At 47.2% G+C, this 22,091-nt stretch overlaps 6 protein-coding genes across 6 annotated transcripts; 3 read left to right on the top strand and 3 right to left on the bottom strand.

Annotated features, from left to right (window-relative positions):
- Nucleotides 1-572: 572 nt before the first annotated feature.
- LOC131572559 (uncharacterized) lies at nt 573-9,087 on the top strand. The gene is made up of 6 exons (XM_058825808.1): nt 573-577; nt 5,760-6,098; nt 6,934-7,120; nt 7,410-7,640; nt 7,687-7,762; nt 8,580-9,087. The coding sequence occupies exons 2-6, from the start codon at nt 5,788-5,790 to the stop codon at nt 8,993-8,995; spliced, it is 1,221 nt and encodes a 406-aa protein (XP_058681791.1). The 5' UTR covers nt 573-577; nt 5,760-5,787; the 3' UTR covers nt 8,996-9,087.
- LOC131573083 (histone H2A type 2-C) lies at nt 6,514-7,327 on the bottom strand. Its single transcript, XM_058826679.1, has one exon. It carries the CDS (start codon nt 7,292-7,294, stop codon nt 6,905-6,907), a length of 390 nt encoding a protein of 129 aa, XP_058682662.1. The 5' UTR covers nt 7,295-7,327; the 3' UTR covers nt 6,514-6,904.
- Nucleotides 9,088-9,823: 736 nt separating the features above from the next.
- Nucleotides 9,824-10,623, top strand: LOC131573084 (histone H2A type 2-C). The gene has a single exon (XM_058826680.1). It carries the CDS (start codon nt 9,857-9,859, stop codon nt 10,244-10,246), a length of 390 nt encoding a protein of 129 aa, XP_058682663.1. The 5' UTR covers nt 9,824-9,856; the 3' UTR covers nt 10,247-10,623.
- Nucleotides 10,624-10,972: 349 nt separating this feature from the next.
- Nucleotides 10,973-11,465, bottom strand: LOC131573098 (histone H4). The gene has a single exon (XM_058826696.1). The coding sequence runs from the start codon at nt 11,370-11,372 to the stop codon at nt 11,061-11,063; it is 312 nt and encodes a 103-aa protein (XP_058682679.1). The 5' UTR covers nt 11,373-11,465; the 3' UTR covers nt 10,973-11,060.
- Nucleotides 11,466-19,505: 8,040 nt separating this feature from the next.
- LOC131573074 (histone H1.01) lies at nt 19,506-21,297 on the top strand. The gene has a single exon (XM_058826668.1). The coding sequence runs from the start codon at nt 19,851-19,853 to the stop codon at nt 20,508-20,510; it is 660 nt and encodes a 219-aa protein (XP_058682651.1). The 5' UTR covers nt 19,506-19,850; the 3' UTR covers nt 20,511-21,297.
- Nucleotides 21,298-21,359: 62 nt separating this feature from the next.
- Nucleotides 21,360-22,047, bottom strand: LOC131573082 (histone H2A-IV). Its single transcript, XM_058826677.1, has one exon. It carries the CDS (start codon nt 21,895-21,897, stop codon nt 21,508-21,510), a length of 390 nt encoding a protein of 129 aa, XP_058682660.1. The 5' UTR covers nt 21,898-22,047; the 3' UTR covers nt 21,360-21,507.
- Nucleotides 22,048-22,091: the final 44 nt, after the last annotated feature.

Raw genomic sequence — 22,091 nt, 5'->3', positions numbered from 1 at the left:
AATGGAAGCGGAGCCGCCGCCGCCCCCTTTTATAGCAGCGCCGCGCGCGCTGATTGGTGCGCGCCGCTCCGCTCCGCCGCCCGCCGCCGCGCCCGTTGTGTTTCTTCCAGCGCCAAAAAGGACTTTTTCTCTCCGAAATTTGCCGCCGATGCACCCCGTTTCTTTTCGGGAGGGAAGGGGGGAGTCCGTTCTACAAGTTAATGGAGTTTCCCGTTAGAAGGAGCAGAAACGAGGGAAATGCGACCGCTGAAACTCGGCGGCTGGCAGCCGCAGAGACCTCGGCGGAGAGAAACCTTCGGTTTAAATTTTAAATTAAAATTTTACCGTGAGCTAAATGGGCACAATTGGCACGAAATCTTGTTCTTTAGAAGGTTCTCTACAGAACAGGTAAAAAACCGGAGGGTTTGAACCCTTGGTCTCAGAGTAAATGGATATTAAATCCGAGGAAGTAACACAGTTTCAGCCCCTAGTCCCAGACGCTGTTGCAGAGCTGCCTCCCTCGGCTGAGCCGCTTCCCTCCGAAATCCGCCCGCTCGCCTCTGTTCAGCAGGCACTGCTGCCTTTCGGGGACAGGTTTGTGCTTTAGCAGCCTCTCTGAAAGCCGATGTACTTTCCTTACGCTTTGGTATTTCAGCGAAATAAAGCACCGACGTGCCCCCTCTCAAGACTGATGTTCCTGTCATTGGGTTCTCAATATAAATTTAATCATGTAGCTTTCGTCTGTTAAATTCGAAATCAGGATAAAGTAGATCTGCTTTTTTGTGTTAATATTTACAGTAATTGTTCAACTTTGCCTCTTAACTAATTAAAAATCATTGGGAAGCAGAAGCTGGAGTGTATTGAATTTTGAATTTTAGGGATAGTTAAACCTGAAAATTATTCTTTTGAGGGTATATTGAGTAGCCAGGACACTTAAAGCAAAACTGATTTCTCGGTTTCAATGAATGAATGTTGACTGTATAAGTTTTTATCTTTGATAACAGCATCTCGTGATTCACCACTTTGCTACTTTCACAGGAGAAGAACCTACACCTTACCGAGAGGATTCCTGCCCCGGGAAGTGGCAGCTCCATATTACAACAATGAATGGAATCTCTCTCTTTTTTTTTTTTCCTTTTTTTTTTTTTTTTTTCCTTTTTCTTCCTTTTCAATGCAATGTTGCTTCCATTCAAATTCCAAGCAGTTAACAGCCTGCCTGCAATAGTATTGTGTTTGTACCTTCCATATCCGGACTATCATCAGCTCCTAAAAATTTGGAGGCTACATTCAGAGCTAAAAGCAGGTGTGAAAGGGTGAATGAAATGTCGGTAAAACGGAGTCCCTTCTGTTTGACAGTGTGAAAATAAAGAAACACACTGACTTGTTCCTTTCTTATAACCCATGTTTAATTGAAAAATCTAAACTGCTGTGCTACAGTTAGAGGAAATACTAGATTTATTTTTGTAATTTGTAATACCTTTTTTTTTCTCTGCTTGAAAATAAATGTTGAAAAAGTACAGCTTAGTGAGGTCTCCCTTAGTAAACATCAAACAAAGGTCAATGTGTGTTTTGGATGATCTGGCCGCAATAACGAGCACATCAAAGCTGCACAATGTTGTATTGTTTCTTGATTAAATGCAGAAATGGGGAAATACATTTAATTCCCATTTTATCTCTTCTTATTTCCTGTAGTGGGGGAGGATTAAGGCTTTCTGACACAACTGAACACTATCAGAATGCTGAGAATATTTTTTTTTTTTTCTAATCTAGTAGTAGTAACCACATAGCCAAGGTTAGAGTTCAAAACCTCGCAGAGGCACCAGTGGTAAAATTCATACTTCTCTAGTCCCTTGATATTTGCATGTAAGTGGTTAGTTTGTGTCAAGGTGTTTACATTTAGTGGCAGCTTTTTGTCACCTCCCTGGGCTTGTACAAGAAATATTGTCTTCTTTATCAATCCTTGAAAGACTTGGTAATCCTTTTATTTCTTCCTACTTCTTTATGGCAGAAAGGAATTCTGAGATTCTTCAAAATATAAACAGGACATTAGTATTTCTGTTTATTTTCATTATTTTGATTGTATATGGATTTACTTAGAAACTGGAAGGTGTTTAGAGATTTGATTCTAGTCTCTCAAGCTTATCTTTCCTTCATGTAAGATATCACTGAGCCTTGGAGATAATCTCTACCCACTATGAGAGACTGATAGTATGGGGCAGTGGATGCTCCTAGGAAATGATCCATTATGAAATCCTATTTAGTGGAGACCGAAACAAAAGTCAGCATAAACTGGAAGACAGGAAGGGCAGACCTGAGTACTGATGCAAGTCAGAGATAATTTGCCTGACTTTTTTTCTTCAGCTGTGTTTTGCTTTTGGAAATTCAAGCATAATAGCCTGGAGTCATACAAGTATTTGTATTCTAACCAAGTAAATGGGTTTTAATTTATCAGCCACTGTAGAATAAACTTTATTTTTTCACAGCAAGTTGGTGCATTTACATATGTACAACAGAAAGGTTTGCCAAGGCTTTGATACTCCACCATTTTTCACGTAGAAGCTGTGTTTGGGTATCATCACTCTGTTCACCTTCCCCACATTTTTAAAATCAGGGATAGTCAATAGAAACACCGAAACATTTTAGTAAAATATCAATGCTTTCCTTCCAGGGAAAGAACATATTTATTAATTAGCACAGACCTTTACAGAAATTGTACTCAGAATTCTTTTTGAAGGATAATAGAGGGAAAAACAGAAAAAAAAAAACCATTGTGAAGTGGGCTCATGTTCTGCATCAAAATCCCACACAGGCTGTAAAGTAATTCTACTTTATGCAGAGTGCTTACAGAAGTTAGACATCTACCCTTGGTCCTGTTCCAAAGATGAATAGGGGAGGTAGTAACAAATGATTGGCATTAAAACACAGGAAAACAAATTTTAAAGCTGATGCCTAGCACAGGTGTTCTAATGTAAAATAAATAATGAATCCCTGCTCCTTATGCTTAAAAGAGTGATAGGCTGCCATTATTTTCGTCTGTGCCTACTGACATTTATTTTTCTAAATGACTAGTAAAGTCAAAATATCTGGTAACAAATGTTGATTTGGCATTTTCATTACCCCACCCTAAAGGTATAGCACTCAAATCCTTCACCAAGTGTTGTGCCTTCCATAATGGTGAGACTCGGAGCTCACAGGTAGTGCAGCAATCTTATTTTATTTATCTGATAATTTCTGGTATAGGCCAAGGCTCATGGTGAGATATGTACTTCAGAATGTTAAATAAGTCTGTATTCCACATTTGATAGACATATAAATTTTATTTATTTTTTTCGCATGCAATTGAACATGCCTGATTTTCAGGAAATAAAATAATTTCTAAATCACAGAAATGAAAATTCACACCATTCAAATACAGATGGAAACTGTATTTCAACTGTATTTCAACTGTATTTCAACTGTCTTTCAACTTTTGTCCACTAATGCTTTTGAGATGACAGAAATCCTCTTGCTCAGCATGCAGAAATACAAATGGATTGTATGTATCTGCACAAGCAGATAAAGTTTTCACACAGTGTAGTGAGGGAAGTCAAGGATGTTTACAAAATTTCTAACCTATGCAGATTTTTTTTCTTTTCTTCTGTATGGCAAAATCAGTTCATGGAGCTCCTCAGCTCCATTGATACCAGTGAACTGAATTTGTATTACTTTGTAACAGACCAGACTCTGGGGGTTCCTTTAGACCACACTCCAGGTCTTTCTGCCTGAATGGAATCTCTGCCTGAACGGAATGTTTCAAAATTTATTAAAGCAACGTTGTAGTTTTAGCAAAATGTATCTTGCATTGTAACATTAAAATATACAGGACTTTTTTTCCCTTCCAGATTCTGGTAAACTAACTCTGGAATATCAATTGTCCCATCTAAAAAAAAAGGCATATTCTTCCTTTATTTCTGATGTTCCTCTTATCTTAATACTGCTGCATTAAAATCTCTTTACTGATCATTCACAAAAGAGGAATATTTATTTTAAACCTAATGCTGTAAATTGCAGACGAATGAAGCAAAACTTCCAAGAGAACTTTAATATAGTTTTCAGCACCTGGAATTTTGAGTAAATAACCACAATTCAGGGAAAAGTGGGTCCCTGCTGCTTTGCAGTTTTTTGAAGATTTTAACTCTTGCACATAAAAGGAGATTGTCAGGTGGATTCTCCAGCATGCACTGAAGTAGATAAAAAGGGGGAAGATAACCAGATGGCTCATAAGTAAATGAAAATATTATTCAAGAAAGTGCTAAATAAAAATACAGTGAGCTTGAAAGCCTTTCTTTATAAGGCTCTACATATCTGTAAACATTTAGAGGCATAGAAAGGCCAGAGCAGCCATTTCACAGTGATTTTTGATGTTTCCTGCTGTTGGGAGGCATTTTGAGATTCAGTTTACAGCTGACATGATTACATTTCATGTATTCAGTGCTGGTCCTCACTGTGGAAATATAAAAAAAATCAACTAATTGTATTGTATTGTATTTTTAAAATACAAAAGAAAATAAATTCCACATAAAATAATATTTTCATGTTGATTTTTCTGAAATAAAAAAACCAAACCAAGCCAAAAATAAACCACGCAAAAAACCAAACACTCCCAAACCCTTCAGAAAAACACAACACCCCACAAAAAAACCACATCTAGGAAAACTTAAAAGGGGGAAATAAGAGAAACTGTAGGAAATTCTTTCAGAATTTTCATGACTAATTAAAAGAATACTTGCCAAGGTTAGCCTGAGGCTTTATAAATTAAGTTATTTGTTATTCTAGGATATTTAGATGCATTCACATGAAATTATGTTTAAAATGGTTCCAGGGCATATGTAGACCCAAAACCCATATCTAAAAAAAAGGATAAAGGCTAATGAAGTGGACATACACTTTTCTGGCAATTATTTTCACTGTTCCTGGTTAAGTTTCTTCAAAAGTACTGTCATAGAGGTTCCCAGTATATGGTACGCAGCGAAACAAGAACAAAGGATTAAGAAGATTTAGTGCTACTCACAAAGGGAAATGAAACAAAATCAAATCATGACATCAGTGTCCACTCCTGGAAAAAAAATAGTACACAAAATAAATAGGCTATTTATACCCAGATTTGACAGGCAAAAAAAAAAAAAAAAAAAAAAATTGTTCTATAGGTAGAACAACATAGTAAGGTAAAAAATACTCATTGTAAATGCGAAAGACCAAAAACAATAAGAAGACAAATATTTTTCAAACAGTTGTTCCATCTGGTAGAAAAAGTGATGTGACAACGTTAGAAGAAAATGGCATGAGGCGCATCAGGTGGTAGGAGAGAATAAGGCGAGGTTCAGGAAAACAACTGCTAACGCTTTTCGGGTACATTGCAATGGGAGAGAGCAGCAACAACACACGCTAAAGGCTCACGGAGTCGTCACAGCCGACCCGAGCCCAGCGGAAAGGCTGCAGCCCGAGGAGCAAAACTGGATATACAGAGCCCACATCGACTCGACCGCGGGGACCTGCTCAAAACTTTATAGACAGGTCAGGGGTCGCCGCCGCCAGGAGGGGAAGAAGCAGGGAAAAGCGTTTTCGGGAAAGCGAGGGACTGCGGAAGAGCGGAGCCGGCGGCGGGGCCCGGGGAGGAGGCGGCGAGCGGGGAAAGGGGCGGAGGCGCAGGCCCGGCCCCCGCCCGCCGAGCCCGCCCCTGCTCCCAACCAGGTCGGACCGCAGCGCATAAAGGCGGCGGCGCGGGCGGTGCTGGCTCAGAGCGGCAGCGATACCAGCAGCGGTTCCATCATGTCCGGCAGAGGCAAGGGCGGCAAGGGGCTCGGCAAGGGCGGCGCCAAGCGGCACCGCAAGGTGCTCCGCGATAATATCCAGGGCATCACCAAGCCGGCCATCCGCCGCCTGGCTCGGCGCGGCGGCGTCAAGCGCATCTCGGGGCTGATCTACGAGGAGACGCGCGGCGTGCTGAAGGTGTTCCTGGAGAACGTGATCCGCGACGCCGTCACCTACACGGAGCACGCCAAGAGGAAGACGGTGACCGCCATGGACGTGGTGTATGCCCTCAAGCGCCAGGGCCGCACTCTGTACGGCTTCGGCGGCTAAAGCCTTGTGCTCGTACCGGACCATCTGGACAAGAACCCAAAGGCTCTTTTAAGAGCCACCCACTTATTCCTTTAAAAGAGCTGTATTACAGTTCCATTAACACTGCAGCTGTCCTAACTGATCTTTCGGGCAGGTCGGGCTGCTGTTCCTCAGCGCCATTTTGGGGAGAGAAAAACCCACACAGGGCCAAAGAGTAAGCTATTCAGCCCCTGCCAAAATTCAGGGAAACTTACACACCGATAGTGCGCCACAGTATCGCTTTCTTTATTTCTCACCTGTGTCTGAAAAGAACGGGAGGCAAAACTGTAGGGCCTTGAGCAAAGCTGTGGAGGAAGCTCCCCACACTCCCTCGCGGGTGGCCGGGGCAGCGCAGGGCTGTGGCCAGGGGAGGGAGGGAGGGAGGGAGGGAGGGAGGGAGGGAGGGAAGGAAGGGAGGGAGGTTGGGTTCAGCGCCCGCGCGAACTCCAAAAGCCTTCGCAGGCCACGATTGGCTCCGGGACGTTCCGCGCTCTTCTCCCGCGCTCGGCTCCTTCCACAGCAGCTCCCCAGCACCGGGAACAGAGCGCTCCGATCGATCCCGGTCCAGGACGGCAACGCCGCCCAGCAAACCGGCCCGGGCTGCCCACAACACACCAAACTACACACAAGCTCCCCAAGACAAACACGGGCGCCCTTCCCCCTCTCCTCGCGACCGCCCAGCACCCGCTCCGCCGCCGCGTCTCAAGCTCTTTCTCGAGGTTGTGGGTGGCTCTGAAAAGAGCCTTTGGGTTTAGCCTCTGGGCGCGGGACGCTTCCCCCGCTTGCTTTACTTGCTCTTGGCCTTGTGGCTCTCAGTCTTCTTGGGCAGCAGCACGGCCTGGATGTTGGGCAGCACGCCGCCCTGCGCGATGGTCACCTTGCCCAGCAGCTTGTTGAGCTCCTCGTCGTTGCGGATGGCGAGCTGCAGGTGGCGGGGGATGATGCGCGTCTTCTTGTTGTCGCGGGCCGCGTTGCCCGCCAGCTCCAGGATCTCGGCCGTCAGGTACTCCAGCACGGCCGCCAGGTACACCGGGGCGCCGGCGCCCACGCGCTCCGCGTAGTTGCCCTTGCGCAGCAGCCGGTGCACGCGGCCCACGGGGAACTGCAGCCCGGCCCGCGACGAGCGCGACTTGGCCTTGGCGCGCGCCTTCCCGCCCTGCTTCCCGCGCCCGGACATCTCGCCTCGCTCGCTCGCTCGTTCGCTGCAAGCACAAACGCCCGCACCTCAGTGACCGCCCTCGGCCCTCCGCCCTTATATCCCCTCCCTTCGCGCCGACACCGCCTCCTCATAGGCCGAGGCGCCCAGCGGGGCACGCGCGGCCCAATGGCGCAGCGAATCTCACGCTGACCAATCGCGAGGGGCGCAGCGCCGAGAGGCTCCGCACGCGCTCTCCCCGCGGCCAATCACGGGCAGCGACAGCCGCGCCTCGGCTCCCGGCCCCGCCCACCAGGAGCGGTCGCTCTCCCCACCGCCGCACCCGCCGCTGCTGCTGCTGCCTGGACCGGCGGGACCGCGCTGCCCCGTCCCGGACCGTGTTTGCTCTCTCCCGTGTTTTATTGTGCTTTTAGAGGCCGCCAGGCTCCACACTGCGGATCGCCACGGCTGAGCCGAGGAAACAGAGGAAGAAACAGCCGGGAGTTGTTAGTGAGCAGGAAAAGAGGGACGGGTGGGACACTCAGGGTCTGACAAGCCAGCAATTCCCTCCCATGATTTTAGCGGGACGTTATTTAAACAGGTGTTCTTCACTTAAAATCTAAAATGTATCTAAACCTTTGCTTACAAGCTTTTACTCTTAGCCATACACCCTTGTTTCACAACGACTTCAAAAAGTTTACACATCAGTGACCTACCAATAATACACAACAGCTCTAACGGGTTTTCATTCTTGGGCTGACGTTACTTTACTTAATATCCCTTTTTAATTCTGTATCTTAAGTAGGAATTTTCAAGTACGACTTTTTCTCGTTACACTTTACATATTTCTGTGATAGTTCAACGTATCGAAACAAAAATATAAATACTTCCAAGGGAATATTTGTCCTTGCTATCCCTAAACAAATATATCCTGTAGAATAACAGAGAAATTTTCACACTAAAAAGGTGATAAAGTGACTTATTAAGGTAGATGTAATTATAAGCTTCCATAATGTAAATTAGTTTTAAGCTTTACGTGGTTAAAAAGTGATATTAAATTTTGTCAGATAATAACAAACCTAATTCCGCAAGCAGTTGCAATATGCGTTATGGCTTTAGACAAGAACAGCAAGCATTCAGTGAGCAGAACGGTTGAAAAGGGTAGGCGCTATCTCACAAGGGCGGGAACTTTAAAATTTGAATCCACCAATGAAACGGAGCACGTTCCCGTCAGCCTATCAGAGAAAGCACCGGTGCTATAAATACTCCCCGAAGCCAAGTAAGCGATCACTGCTGTTGGTGGTGCTTATCTGAGAGCTTGCTTCAGGAGCGATGGCGCGCACGAAGCAGACAGCGCGTAAGTCGACGGGCGGGAAGGCGCCCCGCAAGCAGCTGGCCACCAAGGCTGCCCGCAAGAGCGCGCCGGCCACGGGCGGCGTCAAGAAGCCGCACCGCTACCGGCCCGGCACGGTGGCGCTGCGCGAGATCCGGCGCTACCAGAAGTCGACGGAGCTGCTGATCCGCAAGCTGCCCTTCCAGCGCCTGGTGCGCGAGATCGCGCAGGACTTCAAGACGGACCTGCGCTTCCAGAGCTCGGCCGTCATGGCGCTGCAGGAGGCCAGCGAGGCCTACCTGGTGGGGCTCTTCGAGGACACCAACCTGTGCGCCATCCACGCCAAGCGCGTCACCATCATGCCCAAGGACATCCAGCTGGCCCGCCGCATCCGCGGCGAGCGCGCATAAGCTTTTGTCCGAACGCTACCATCTATTTTAAAGTATTTTAACGAACACAAAGGCTCTTTTAAGAGCCACTACATGCACGATAAAAAGAGCTGTAACGCTATTGTGTTTGCATTAGGTTTCAAGGGACACTAAAGAACTAAACTGAATAGGTGGGAAATAATGGGGCGGGTATAGTGTTGCTCTTTCTGTACTTCAATCATTGGGTATAAATGAAAGAAAGGCTTATGCTTTTCCCATTCATGGAAATATATTATTCTTTCTAAGCTGGAAAAAAGGATCGAAATAGTGTTAGGATCGGGCGAAATATCGGAGGAAAAATATGTACGTGCAACAAAGACATATCTATTTCTTTGTCAAACCCAGTACCCCACCCGTCCTTCTTTTCCTGCTCACTAACAACTCCCGGCTGTTTCTTCCTCTGTTTCCTCGGCTCAGCCGTGGCGATCCGCAGTGTGGAGCCTGGCGGCCTCTAAAAGCACAATAAAACACGGGAGAGAGCAAACACGGTCCGGGACGGGGCAGCGCGGTCCCGCCGGTCCAGGCAGCAGCAGCAGCGGCGGGTGCGGCGGTGGGGAGAGCGACCGCTCCTGGTGGGCGGGGCCGGGAGCCGAGGCGCGGCTGTCGCTGCCCGTGATTGGCCGCGGGGAGAGCGCGTGCGGAGCCTCTCGGCGCTGCGCCCCTCGCGATTGGTCAGCGTGAGATTCGCTGCGCCATTGGGCCGCGCGTGCCCCGCTGGGCGCCTCGGCCTATGAGGAGGCGGTGTCGGCGCGAAGGGAGGGGATATAAGGGCGGAGGGCCGAGGGCGGTCACTGAGGTGCGGGCGTTTGTGCTTGCAGCGAACGAGCGAGCGAGCGAGGCGAGATGTCCGGGCGCGGGAAGCAGGGCGGGAAGGCGCGCGCCAAGGCCAAGTCGCGCTCGTCGCGGGCCGGGCTGCAGTTCCCCGTGGGCCGCGTGCACCGGCTGCTGCGCAAGGGCAACTACGCGGAGCGCGTGGGCGCCGGCGCCCCGGTGTACCTGGCGGCCGTGCTGGAGTACCTGACGGCCGAGATCCTGGAGCTGGCGGGCAACGCGGCCCGCGACAACAAGAAGACGCGCATCATCCCCCGCCACCTGCAGCTCGCCATCCGCAACGACGAGGAGCTCAACAAGCTGCTGGGCAAGGTGACCATCGCGCAGGGCGGCGTGCTGCCCAACATCCAGGCCGTGCTGCTGCCCAAGAAGACTGAGAGCCACAAGGCCAAGAGCAAGTAAAGCAAGCGGGGGAAGCGTCCCGCGCCCAGAGGCTAAACCCAAAGGCTCTTTTCAGAGCCACCCACAACCTCGAGAAAGAGCTTGAGACGCGGCGGCGGAGCGGGTGCTGGGCGGTCGCGAGGAGAGGGGGAAGGGCGCCCGTGTTTGTCTTGGGGAGCTTGTGTGTAGTTTGGTGTGTTGTGGGCAGCCCGGGCCGGTTTGCTGGGCGGCGTTGCCGTCCTGGACCGGGATCGATCGGAGCGCTCTGTTCCCGGTGCTGGGGAGCTGCTGTGGAAGGAGCCGAGCGCGGGAGAAGAGCGCGGAACGTCCCGGAGCCAATCGTGGCCTGCGAAGGCTTTTGGAGTTCGCGCGGGCGCTGAACCCAACCTCCCTCCCTTCCTTCCCCCCCTCCCTCCATCCCCCCCCCCCCCTCCCTCCCTCCCTCCCTCCCCTGGCCACAGCCCTGCGCTGCCCCGGCCACCCGCGAGGAGTGTGGGGAGCTTCCTCCACAGCTTTGCTCAAGGCCCTACAGTTTTGCCTCCCGTTCTTTTCAGACACAGGTGAGAAATAAAGAAAGCGATACTGTGGCGCACTATCGGTGTGTAAGTTTCCCTGAATTTTGGCAGGGGCTGAATAGCTTACTCTTTGGCCCTGTGTGGGTTTTTCTCTCCCCAAAATGGCGCTGAGGAACAGCAGCCCGACCTGCCCGAAAGGTCAGTTAGAACAGCTGCAGTGTTAATGGAACTGTAATACAGCTCTTTTAACGGAATAAGTGGGTGGCTCTTAAAAGAGCCTTTGGGTTCTTGTCCAGATGGTCCGGTACGAGCACAAGGCTTTAGCCGCCGAAGCCGTACAGAGTGCGGCCCTGGCGCTTGAGGGCGTACACCACGTCCATGGCAGTCACCGTCTTCCTCTTGGCGTGCTCCGTGTAGGTGACGGCGTCGCGGATCACGTTCTCCAGGAACACCTTCAGCACGCCGCGCGTCTCCTCGTAGATCAGCCCCGAGATGCGCTTGACGCCGCCGCGCCGAGCCAGGCGGCGGATGGCCGGCTTGGTGATGCCCTGGATATTATCGCGGAGCACCTTGCGGTGCCGCTTGGCGCCGCCCTTGCCGAGCCCCTTGCCGCCCTTGCCTCTGCCGGACATGATGGAACCGCTGCTGGTATCGCTGCCGCTCTGAGCCAGCGCCGCCCGCGCCGCCGCCTTTATGCGCTGCGGTCCGACCTGGTTGGGAGCAGGGGCGGGCTCGGCGGGCGGGGGCCGGGCCTGCGCCTCCGCCCCTTTCCCCGCTCGCCGCCTCCTCCCCGGGCCCCGCCGCCGGCTCCGCTCCCGCCTCTGCCCCCCCCGCCTCGCTCGCTCTTCCGCAGCCCCTCGCTTTCCCGAAAACGCTTTTCCCTGCTCGCTCGCTCCCCTGTGGTCGCGGTGGGAATGTAGAAACACATTTTTTTCCCTGATGAGGCGGCAGTGTCCTTGCGTAGGGCCGTGGATGTCTTTCGGGCGCCGTGCTGACCATATATTGTTAGTTCTGTGGTTCCATTTAGGCATTCCATATAATGAGTAGCATCTGGTAGACGTAAGAATTCTTTGGTCAGTTTCACGACCTTAGGGTCGTATTTATCTTCTCTACCATGAAGCGTGAGGAAAATCATGGCCCAGCGTTCACTTCAGATCAAAAGGAAACGTTTGTTTTCCTCAAACATGGCTACGTCTGACTCTAAGAGTATTGTATGAGTGGCCGATTTACACAGGAATGTTTCAGCACTGAACTGTAGGCCCTTTATTTTCTCTCCTAGTGTTTCCAGTGTTTGCTTCCCATTCACCCTTTATTTTCTGCCTCTAGTGCTTGCTTCATGTTAAATTCTAGACATCGAGCTGATGCACAAAACCCATTATATTTCCATCAGATAATTACTTCTAACTGGGTAAAAATTATTAACATATACCACATGCACAACAAAAATATCTGTGCCAGCTGTGTTCATGTGTAACCCCATGTTTTCAAAATCTTGTCACAATCCTAAAGGGATACTTTTTCTTTCATGTAATATGTTTTCCTTCCACAAGGGTGTGTTGCAAGTGATGACATTTCTCTTTGTTATTCTGGTATAACTTCATGACTCTGAAAATCAGTCATTATGCCTTTTCCATCCATGCCTCATTTCTGTTGGCTATGCCTGCAGTCCTCCATTTGTAGTTCAGGACCCACTGTGCCTAGGAAGTTAACATAAATCCAATATGGAGAATTTGCTGTGCTCATCATGGCCAAATACACACATCATTACTCACACAGAGACAGGGGAAAGTCCTTGAAGGTGAAGGGCTCTGAAAGATCTCTGTGAACTCTGGCAACCCTTTTTCTCATTGTCTCTGGCATTTTTTTCTGCCTTAATCACAGTAACTCCAGGTCACAGGTTAAGTCTGAAAAAATGATGGGGTCTAAAAATATAATGGTGAAGTAATTGTTTCACAGCATCTTTAAGCTCAGATATTTTATATAAGAATGTCTTAGCCTAGCCCTGAAGACCTATGATTCTTTTTAATCACATCTTTTATACAACTTGCCATTCCCTCTGTTCCACATGTATTACCTTCATCTCTGCAGGAAAGAGTACTGAGTTCACTGTCTTTGCTGGTGGGCATTTTGTTCCATTTCATGCATGTTTTCCAGCAGCATTTTACAGGCACACACTGAAGACAGCTAACCACGTATTAATGGAATTCTCCAGTATGACAGGAATACAGCCCATAAAACAACGTGCCCATCACTCATTTGTCCATCTACTACTCCCACTCACCTATTCCTCAAGATTTTCATTTGTAATGCTAAAGCAAATCCAAAAACACGAAAAATGTTTTGTCTTGGGAAAGCAACTGCTACACAAAAAAAAAAAAAAAAAAAAAAAAAAATCCATTTGTGGCTCCCTATTTCATCCTTGTCCTACAACATCCCCTCTGACTCAATGAGTCTCTGGCCTATAAAGCACTAAAATCTAGAGGACCACTTTGATGAGATTATCAGCTATTATTCTTACCCTCTTTACTTACTAGACTCTGTCACAGGTATGATATTGGTCCAGAAAGAACTTTCCTGTTAATTACTCATTTCTTCAAGTGTTATAATTATGTCTCCAGCATGCAATTCAAAAAGAACAGAATCTCAAGGCTCATGTCCTGCTCATAACACCCCTTAATTTCTCTCCACTCTGGATCTCTACTGATATTCCTAACTTAAGAAAGAAATTCTTCTACTAGACTGTATATTTTTCTGACTTCTCCCAGCCTTATAGCTTTATTTGTAGCTTCTACTGGTCCCAATACTAGCCTAATAGAGCTGGTGTGTCCCTTTAGTTTGAAAGGACCATAACTGGATGACCCTGCTAACCAAGGGGAAGGTAGAAACAAAACCAAAACCAACCAAAAAGACCCAAACAAAACCATAAACTAAAGCTAAGACCATTTACCATGTAGGGAAATTAAGCACATGTGGTAAAATGAAAATAATATAAATCTAATCTCAAACAGACTTGAAGATAAAGAACCTGTTTTTTTCATTATTGTTAAACACAAACAAAAATTCCTGTATTCATCCACTGATGTGGCTGACAGTGATAACCCTTGAAAGCCTTTCTATGTACTCAAGCATGCCAAGACCTGCTTTCTTCCAAAGAATTAATAAAACAAGAATAGATTAAAATTTTTCTTCCGCTTAAGTTTTGCTTCTATTTCTTTTTTTTTCTTTCTTCCTTTATTTTTATACAAGTGATTTTTTTTTTTTTAATTAAAAAGACCATGTCTCAGATTTGGACTATTAACATTAGAATTACTCAAATGTTCCCTTTACTGATCACCAGGCCCCTTTCTCAACAGCTTCAAGTAATTTCAGCTATTAAGTTTCCTTGCACGTGTCTCACTGCAGTTTGAGCAAACCCAAACCCCAGCAGGTTTCTCTTTACTTACCACCTCTATACAGCTGGATGTCTGCTGATCCCTGCTCCTAGCTGCTCAGTGCTGGCCTTCTGTGCTAGTCTTGTTAACTATGAAATTAAATGTCAGATGTTGCAAACTATTAACCTGATCAGCATACAAAAGTTAAAGCTGTTACTTTATTCCCTATTTCAAAATCAAATCAACAAAATCTTTATGGCATTTTCGCTTCCAAAGCAGGAAAATACGTGTGCCAGAAAGAACAAGGTTTAGTTTAAATACATTCATTATGGAAGCAAATCTTTTCTGGGACCAAGGCAATTTGCAGGCAAAATAGATGAAGTATATTCTTCCTGAATGTGCCCAAACCATACACATATATATAGTCTCACAAGCCTCTGAAGCCAGATGCTTGACTTCTTCACTGTATGACAGCAGAAGTGACAAGCTGCTGACCTCATTAATATATTGCAGGGAAAATCAGGCAGCAGCCAGCACTTGCAGTGTCCCTGGCAATCCAGACAACACACTGACCTGAGGCAGAGCTACTCTGGCACCAGACCATGGATGGTAGAAGCATCAGCTACAGCACAACTCTTCAAAATCTTTTTGCTCCTTTCTATGGGAAAACAGCCTATACACTGAGCTCCCAAATGTTAACATGCAATACTCCTGCTCCAAAAAGGTGGCACAAACAGCCTTGTCTAGAGCCAGTGCCTGCTTCACCTTTACACCTCTGGCAAATAACAGGAAGGCAGCGCCACTTAAGGAGAGCACCTTCGTGTGGTGTGTTCCACAGCGCTCTGGCTCTTAGCCTCCAATGTGCCTACTGTCAGTGCCTGCGAGGCCAAGAAGTGAGTTGCCTGCCAACCCAAATTTACCTGGAAGGGTGTCACATCAGTGTCTGAGGTGTCAACAGCCAGGAAGAGAGCAGACTGCAGACCAGCTGTGCATGCACAATGTGTCCAAGGACGCTTTGTCCCTCCATCGGCTCCAAACACGTTTCTGGCTGGAGTGGGAAGTGACATTTAGATTCATCGCATCGCTCCCTCCCGCGTACCAGAAGTCACAGACAGCTCTGCCACACAAGCAGGAAAGTGTGGAGGGCAGAAAATACACAGAAGTTCTGCAGTGTTGAGGGGAGGAAGAGTGAGCTGCTCAGCATCACTGTGTTGTGAGCTGCTCACCAGTTGGAGCAGCCAGGATTCTGTGCTGATGGAGAGGATGCTATGAAAAGACATCGTGGTGTCCCCTTTCCTTGGTGGACTTCACTACTAAATGCAGGTCAAAGCTAGGCACTCTCAATTCAGGAAGAGACAATTTCTTTAGGGAGTCATAGCTGATGCAGCTTCTGTTAATTTTGCTCACCGTTCAGGGACAGTTTGTCTCAGGGCCTGAGGTGTCCCCAATCTCCCGTTGATGACAACATTCAAAGCATGCCAGGGTGGTCCAGAACACAATTTTTCAAGTGGCTTGGATTAGTTTTAGAAGACCAAATTACTCTGAGATATAAATAATTATATTCTTTGATATTTGACTGTGGACCTTTTAATTGTGTGTGAAAAAAGTAAAAAATGCATTAAGCTAATAAACACACACAGAGTAAAGAACAAAGTCCGTATGTTTTTCATCATTAGCTGCTCTCAGGAAGGTTTTGGCCCCCTCCATTTTTGCTGACTATTTTTTTTTTGTTTGTTTGTTTTCCCAGAAAGGATTTCCTTCCCAGTGCCTCCTAACTAGATCCAGGTTTCAGACTATGGATTTTCAATTGCCAAATTACATGCCAAGGCAATGAAGAAGGGAGGATACAACAGGTGCCCCAACCCTTAACCAAGGGTACGGGGAGGAGTGTACAACATTCCAGGAAGCTGAGTCTGGGGACAGTCATCTCTTGCCCTGCCCTACTTGTACTGCTCCCTATAGATGCTCACCCATCCCCTGAATTTTAAAAGGCTTTATATGACCTCATGATACTTCGGGGCCCTAGAAGTAGTAGCAGCAGACACATTAGTATTATGTAGGCAGAGGCTTGTTCTGCTGAGCTGCAACAAGTTTGTAGTTTGGTAGGTCTCACTTTAAAATTCCTTAGCTAAGTGTTAAAAGTTGCTAAACTGTGCTGGCTGGTTGGATCACACAAGTGTTATTACATTTGAAACTCAAATGAAAGATGATGTCACTGAGGGCAAGTAAGGCATGGGTGTAACACTGTAATAGGAGTGTAATCACGGCTGCAGGGTTGCAGGGAGCATTTATACCTTTTTCCTGTGGAACGTGTATGTGGGAATGCAGCACATAATGTAAAGGCCCTCACCTAAATCTCTCTGGAAATTGCCATCTGAAGCAAGGAGAGGGGCTCTGGTGTAATTGCTGTGCTTCCTCCAGCTGCCTAAGATTGACTGACCACAGCACTGAGCTACAGCTGGCAGAGCAGCCCAGGAGCCACATTTGTGTGGCTGGCTCATGCTAATGCCTCCCAACAAAATTGCTTGGGAACAGCTACTGTGCTACCTCTCCTTAACGCAGACATACCTAAATATAACCCACAGCTTATTTTCATAGGAACAAGTATTGGCAGGTCCTAAACTGCAGATGGGAACGCTTGATAGTTCTCAGGTGTAGTGCCAGCCCTTGGCTGTGGTTCCTCTGCTTCCTTGCTTATGGCAGGAGGTCTTAATAACTGCAAAAGTCGGAAAGATTTGGGTATCCAAAGGGAAGTAACTTGCAGGGAGGGCTCAGACTGCAGGTTTGTGATGAAGTGTGGCCTGCTGGGGTGCCCATAAGGTGAGAAGGATTGAAGTAATTCGGATGAAGTAGACCTTACAGTGGTGCCTTCTCCAGAAGTATCTCTGGAGATCCAGATATTACTTTCCTTCTCTTATTAAATAATGAATTCTGCCTTCCTCAAGTCTCACTGGGAAAACCAAACTGCATGTAACATTCTATGTAGTCTCTTCTCAATGATATTTTTCCAAAACATCCTACATGTGAAACAGGATTATATTTCTTCTTCACTTGCTCAGCTGGGGGTAAAACCACTTCTGCCTTTTAGGTAATCTTTCCCCACATTGTTTTCTCTGCCTGAGTACATCTGTTCATTCTTTTTTAACTATCTGTTCTGACTGCAGAGCAGCTCTTTTTAAAATTGCCAAATACACCTTAACTTTCCAAAATATAGTTATTGCATGTATTTCTTTCAAATAAAGAAGAATATGTGTTCCAAGCAGCAATTCTACATCAGTAAAGTTGGTTTATCTCTTCGATGCAAAGCCATAAAATAAAGAGAAAACATAGCTTCTCTGTCATTAAATTTCTGAAGTTAATTCAGTTTAACTTACTAGATTATAACTGGAGACCAGAAGCTGACATATATATGCTTAGTAGTCCTTTTTGGAAATGAGGAAAGGGCCTGCTGGGAGAAAAGCCAGGCAGAAAAATGGGATAGTGACCATTTTAGCCACCTCAATTTTGGCACCAGCAAATGTGAATGAAGACTCTGTGCAGCCACAAATGAGAGCTGGAATATTTACATCTCTTTCAGTGAAGATTACTGAAGTGAATGCATTCAAAATAACAAGAATAAGCAAAAAGGAAATTTTCATTTTGCTGACATGTCACTCACGGTCTATGCTTTTCCTGTGTCTATATGCAATGAAGCCCCTAGGCTACTGCTAAATTTCATATCTTCCCAGCAATTGCTACCTTCATACACTAAGCAGCCAAATCAATGGAAAGGTTCATTCATAGTTTTACATACAGAGAATAAAGGCTGCAAAACGTTTTACTTCCATTTGGCAGTATATGAAGGTATATCTGCAATACCCACATCCACACCATTTAATCCCTGTATCTTCACCTTGTGTTACACAGTGTTGCCAAACAGGATCTTGAAAGTCACAATTTGATTAGCTCTTCTCAATTATTTTCCGGTTAAAGCAATACAGAGCTCAGGTGCAGTTTTACTCAACCTTTTTTATGGTATTTTATATTTATGGGGTGGAGGTCACAATTTTTCACTTCACTGCATTTATTCACAATTTCACATTCCCTAAAACACAATTTTACAGCAAGCTAAATCTCTCATCTTATATATTTTAGCATTTATAAAAAAGCCCTAGTAAATGAAACCATGACACAAAAATAGAATTATAACTATATACTCATGCAGTCTGAATTACTGGTTGCTAACATGTACTTAAATACTGTATTCGGATATGTTATATCAGCCAATACAAAAGGACTTGGCTGTAGTGTAGTCTTTGTGATTCTTAAACAACTACAAAAGGCAATGGATAATATAGTTTTTTTTTTCCACAATCAGTTACAGATTAATGAAATATTAATCCAGAGCTCTGTTCTGTTCAGCATATTACACCATCTTCCAGCAGGTATCAGTATTGATTGAATCCTTCCTGGTTCTTTAGGAATGACCTACGGCCTACCTCTCCCCTTGTTAAAACTCAGGTTATCACAAAGTGCTCTAGTTTCTGTCATAAAAGTATTTCCTTATTCCAGTGATTGCTGTAAAATGCACATGTAATAATTCGGTGGGTTTTATTTAGAGTGAGAAGAGGATTCAGAATTTAGAGGCTTTAGCTAAACCTTTGTGTAGCCATATTGTGTGAGACACATTAAAAAATCCAAACAGTAACATGGTTTAAAATTCTACTACTTTTAGAGAAAATATAAAAGACGATAATATCATTTGGGAATGAAGAGCATGATTACTAAACTGCAATACTAGTCCTTGCAAATCTTAAATTACCAGAGATAAAGATAACTTCCATAAACAACAGAAGTTTAGGAGATTGCTTTCTTTTACAAAGCTGCAGTTTTGTAACCTAAGGTTTTAAATGACTATATACTTCAAAATAAAATGGAACACGGTAAGCAAATACCTTGATTTACTTAATAATCGGCAGAAAAATTCGTATGGAAAACAAACAAAAAGAAACCACCCCACATAGGGCAGCAGAGTAACTTTGCCTCCCTTGTACTGAATTTCCAGGAAGACAAAATAAACCAACTGTATGTTCATAAATCTCCAGATAATAACAAAATCGCTTATGTTTCTATAAAAAATGGAATAGGAGATTGTACGAGACACTATTTCACTAGACTTTAGCGTTTTAGTAGGTAAAACACATGGTCAAAGGAACCGGTTCTTAATCCATATTCAGAGCTGAAAAAGGAGTTTGTGTTACTTCCTCCTCTTCAAAATCAATTTAAACTTTCGAAATAGCTTCAAATCGTCAGATTTCAACTTCGACCCCAAGAAAACCCTCTAAAGAATAAGACTGAGTCGTTGCTGTGGCATTTATGTCAAAAGGAAATTTTTAATTTGCAAGGAAAAACAAAAGTTTCTCCCTTCAGAGGTCTCTCCAGCAGCAGCACACGGGATTTATCGCCTCTCCTTTAACTCAAATCGCGTGTTTGCCGCAGGAAACTCTCCCGAACGCAAGTACCTGCTCTTCTCCCCCCTCACCGGGGAAATCGGGCGATTTGGTGGCAGAAATTCCGAGGAAAATACACTTTTGTTAGTCCAAAGAAACACAAATCGAGCACACCGAAGGGCTCCCCGGCCGTGCAGCGGGGCGGGCTCTGCAAGCCACCAATCACCGCTCGGCTCCGCTCTAAAAATACGAGCATCTGACCCGGGCCAGCCCAATTGTGTTCGCCCGCTCCGCAGAGGAAGTCGCCGCGATGTCCGAGACCGCTCCCACCGCCGCCCCCGATGCGCCCGCGCCCGGCGCCAAGGCCGCCGCCAAGAAGCCGAAGAAGGCGGCGAGCGGCTCCAAAGCCCGCAAGCCCGCGGGGCCCAGCGTCACCGAGCTCATCACCAAGGCCGTGTCCGCCTCCAAGGAGCGCAAGGGGCTCTCCCTCGCCGCGCTCAAGAAGGCGCTGGCCGCCGGCGGCTACGATGTGGAGAAGAACAACAGCCGCATCAAGCTGGGGCTCAAGAGCCTCGTCAGCAAGGGCACCCTGGTGCAGACCAAGGGCACCGGCGCCTCCGGCTCTTTTCGTCTTAACAAGAAGCCCGGAGAAGTGAAAGAAAAAGCCCCCAAGAAGAGAACGGCTGCTGCCAAGCCCAAGAAGCCGGCGGCTAAGAAGCCCGCCAGCGCTGCCAAGAAGCCCAAGAAGGCGGCGGCGGTGAAGAAGAGCCCCAAGAAGGCGAAGAAGCCGGCGGCTGCAGCTGCCAAGAAAGCGGCCAAGAGCCCCAAGAAAGCCGCAAAGGCAGGCCGCCCCAAGAAGGCAGCGAAGAGCCCGGCTAAGGCGAAGGCGGTGAAGCCCAAGGCAGCCAAGCCCAAGGCGGCCAAACCCAAAGCGGCCAAGGCAAAGAAGGCGGCTCCCAAGAAGAAGTAAATTGTACCAGGAGAGTTTTGTTCTACATACTTTGTTATCCAACGGCTCTTTTAAGAGCCACCCACACTTTCCCTAAAGGAGCTGATGCACCGAGGTCGTCCGTAACCTGCAGCAAGGGTCCAGCAATTCGTAAGTCGTCAAGAGGTCAATTGTGTCTTGTGTTTTTTGTTCCCTAGGATTACCGAAAGAGAGCCTAAAGAACGCGGTAGAGCGCGGCGGCTTTAGGGAAGTGTAGACATTTGTTTTTCCTCCGGGTGATTACTTTGACTACCGAGAAACGATGTTTTGTAATGATTTGATATAAAAAAAAATCGGATGTATGTTTTTTTTAATATATATTTTGTAACAAAATAATGCAATTGCCAGGCACGCTACCACTGAGCCATGTCTAATCTATTGAATTATTTCTTATAAAGTATCTCCGTAAATGCCTTTGTCTGTTTGGGGGGAGGAGGGGAGGGTTTCTTTACAGACACAAAAATAGGCCTGATCTCTCCCAATCCTTTTGTTCCCAATGAGAAAGAGCTTTAAGTGTTGAAAAAGCCCGCCCTGCTCAAGGATTGGCCAGCGAAAATCCCGGCCCGCTTCCCTTCCCCCTCCCTTCCCCGGAAACGATTACGCCTCTTATCGCTGGAACTGTATCAGCCACTCGGAGGAGAAAGAGGCGGAAAAGGGGGGAGGGACAGGAACTCTCAACGAACAGAGTCCCCTATGTTCTCCGAAAGAACTTAAACGGAAAATATCTCATACCTGGAAGAACCTGCATGGGGAGGAGGACGTTTTGGCTCGACTTTGCTAACGAAAATATGAAAAACGTCGCTACTATATCCAACCAAAAAATAAAAAAAATAAGTTAAAACACGGGTTAAGTAGTTAATACGGAAGTGCTTTCACTGTTGTTTAGATAACTCAGCTCTCTTAGGACCTTGTGGGTGGCTCTGAAAAGAGCCTTTGGGTTTCTCTTGGTGAAAAGTCTGCAGCCTTTGTTCTTCGGTGCTCACTTGGCTTTAGCCTTGTGGCTGTCGGTCTTCTTGGGCAGCAGCACGGCCTGGATGTTGGGCAGCACGCCGCCCTGCGCGATGGTCACCTTGCCCAGCAGCTTGTTGAGCTCCTCGTCGTTGCGGATGGCGAGCTGCAGGTGGCGGGGGATGATGCGCGTCTTCTTGTTGTCGCGGGCCGCGTTGCCCGCCAGCTCCAGGATCTCGGCCGTCAGGTACTCCAGCACGGCCGCCAGGTACACCGGGGCGCCGGCGCCCACGCGCTCCGCGTAGTTGCCCTTGCGCAGCAGCCGGTGCACGCGGCCCACGGGGAACTGCAGCCCGGCCCGCGACGAGCGCGACTTGGCCTTGGCGCGCGCCTTCCCGCCCTGCTTCCCGCGCCCGGACATCTCGCCTCGCTCGCTCGCTCCCTGCGGACAGGAACGCACAGCACAGCGGAGCAGGCACTCGGCGCTCCCCCGCTCGGCTCTCGCTTTACTATCTCGTCCCTTCGCTGATAGGCTGAGAAGTAGGTCTTGTACGGGGAGCCAATGAGAAGGCGAATCCAATTCTGACCAATCAGACGCGACTGCTTGGGAACGAT

Source organism: Poecile atricapillus, chromosome Z, assembly GCF_030490865.1.
Source record: "Poecile atricapillus isolate bPoeAtr1 chromosome Z, bPoeAtr1.hap1, whole genome shotgun sequence".
In the NCBI taxonomy this organism is placed as follows: domain Eukaryota; kingdom Metazoa; phylum Chordata; class Aves; order Passeriformes; family Paridae; genus Poecile; species Poecile atricapillus.
The sequence above is the reverse complement of the archived record's forward strand: the minus strand, read 5'-3'. Positions and strand labels throughout refer to the sequence as shown.

What these genes read in the sequence shown, in the direction of transcription:
- LOC131572559 (XM_058825808.1), top strand. Translation starts at nt 5,788, where the DNA reads ATGTCCGGCAGAGGCAAGGGCGGCAAGGGGCTCGGCAAGGGCGGCGCC. An exon ending in CTGTACGGCTTCGGCGGCTA is followed by an intron (nt 6,099 to 6,933) that starts AAGCCTTGTGCT and finishes TGTGGCTCTCAG; the next exon opens with TCTTCTTGGGCAGCAGCACG. An exon ending in GAAACAGCCGGGAGTTGTTA is followed by an intron (nt 7,763 to 8,579) that starts GTGAGCAGGAAA and finishes AGCTTGCTTCAG; the next exon opens with GAGCGATGGCGCGCACGAAG.
- LOC131573083 (XM_058826679.1), bottom strand. Translation starts at nt 7,294, where the DNA reads ATGTCCGGGCGCGGGAAGCAGGGCGGGAAGGCGCGCGCCAAGGCCAAG.
- LOC131573084 (XM_058826680.1), top strand. Translation starts at nt 9,857, where the DNA reads ATGTCCGGGCGCGGGAAGCAGGGCGGGAAGGCGCGCGCCAAGGCCAAG.
- LOC131573098 (XM_058826696.1), bottom strand. Translation starts at nt 11,372, where the DNA reads ATGTCCGGCAGAGGCAAGGGCGGCAAGGGGCTCGGCAAGGGCGGCGCC.
- LOC131573074 (XM_058826668.1), top strand. Translation starts at nt 19,851, where the DNA reads ATGTCCGAGACCGCTCCCACCGCCGCCCCCGATGCGCCCGCGCCCGGC.
- LOC131573082 (XM_058826677.1), bottom strand. Translation starts at nt 21,897, where the DNA reads ATGTCCGGGCGCGGGAAGCAGGGCGGGAAGGCGCGCGCCAAGGCCAAG.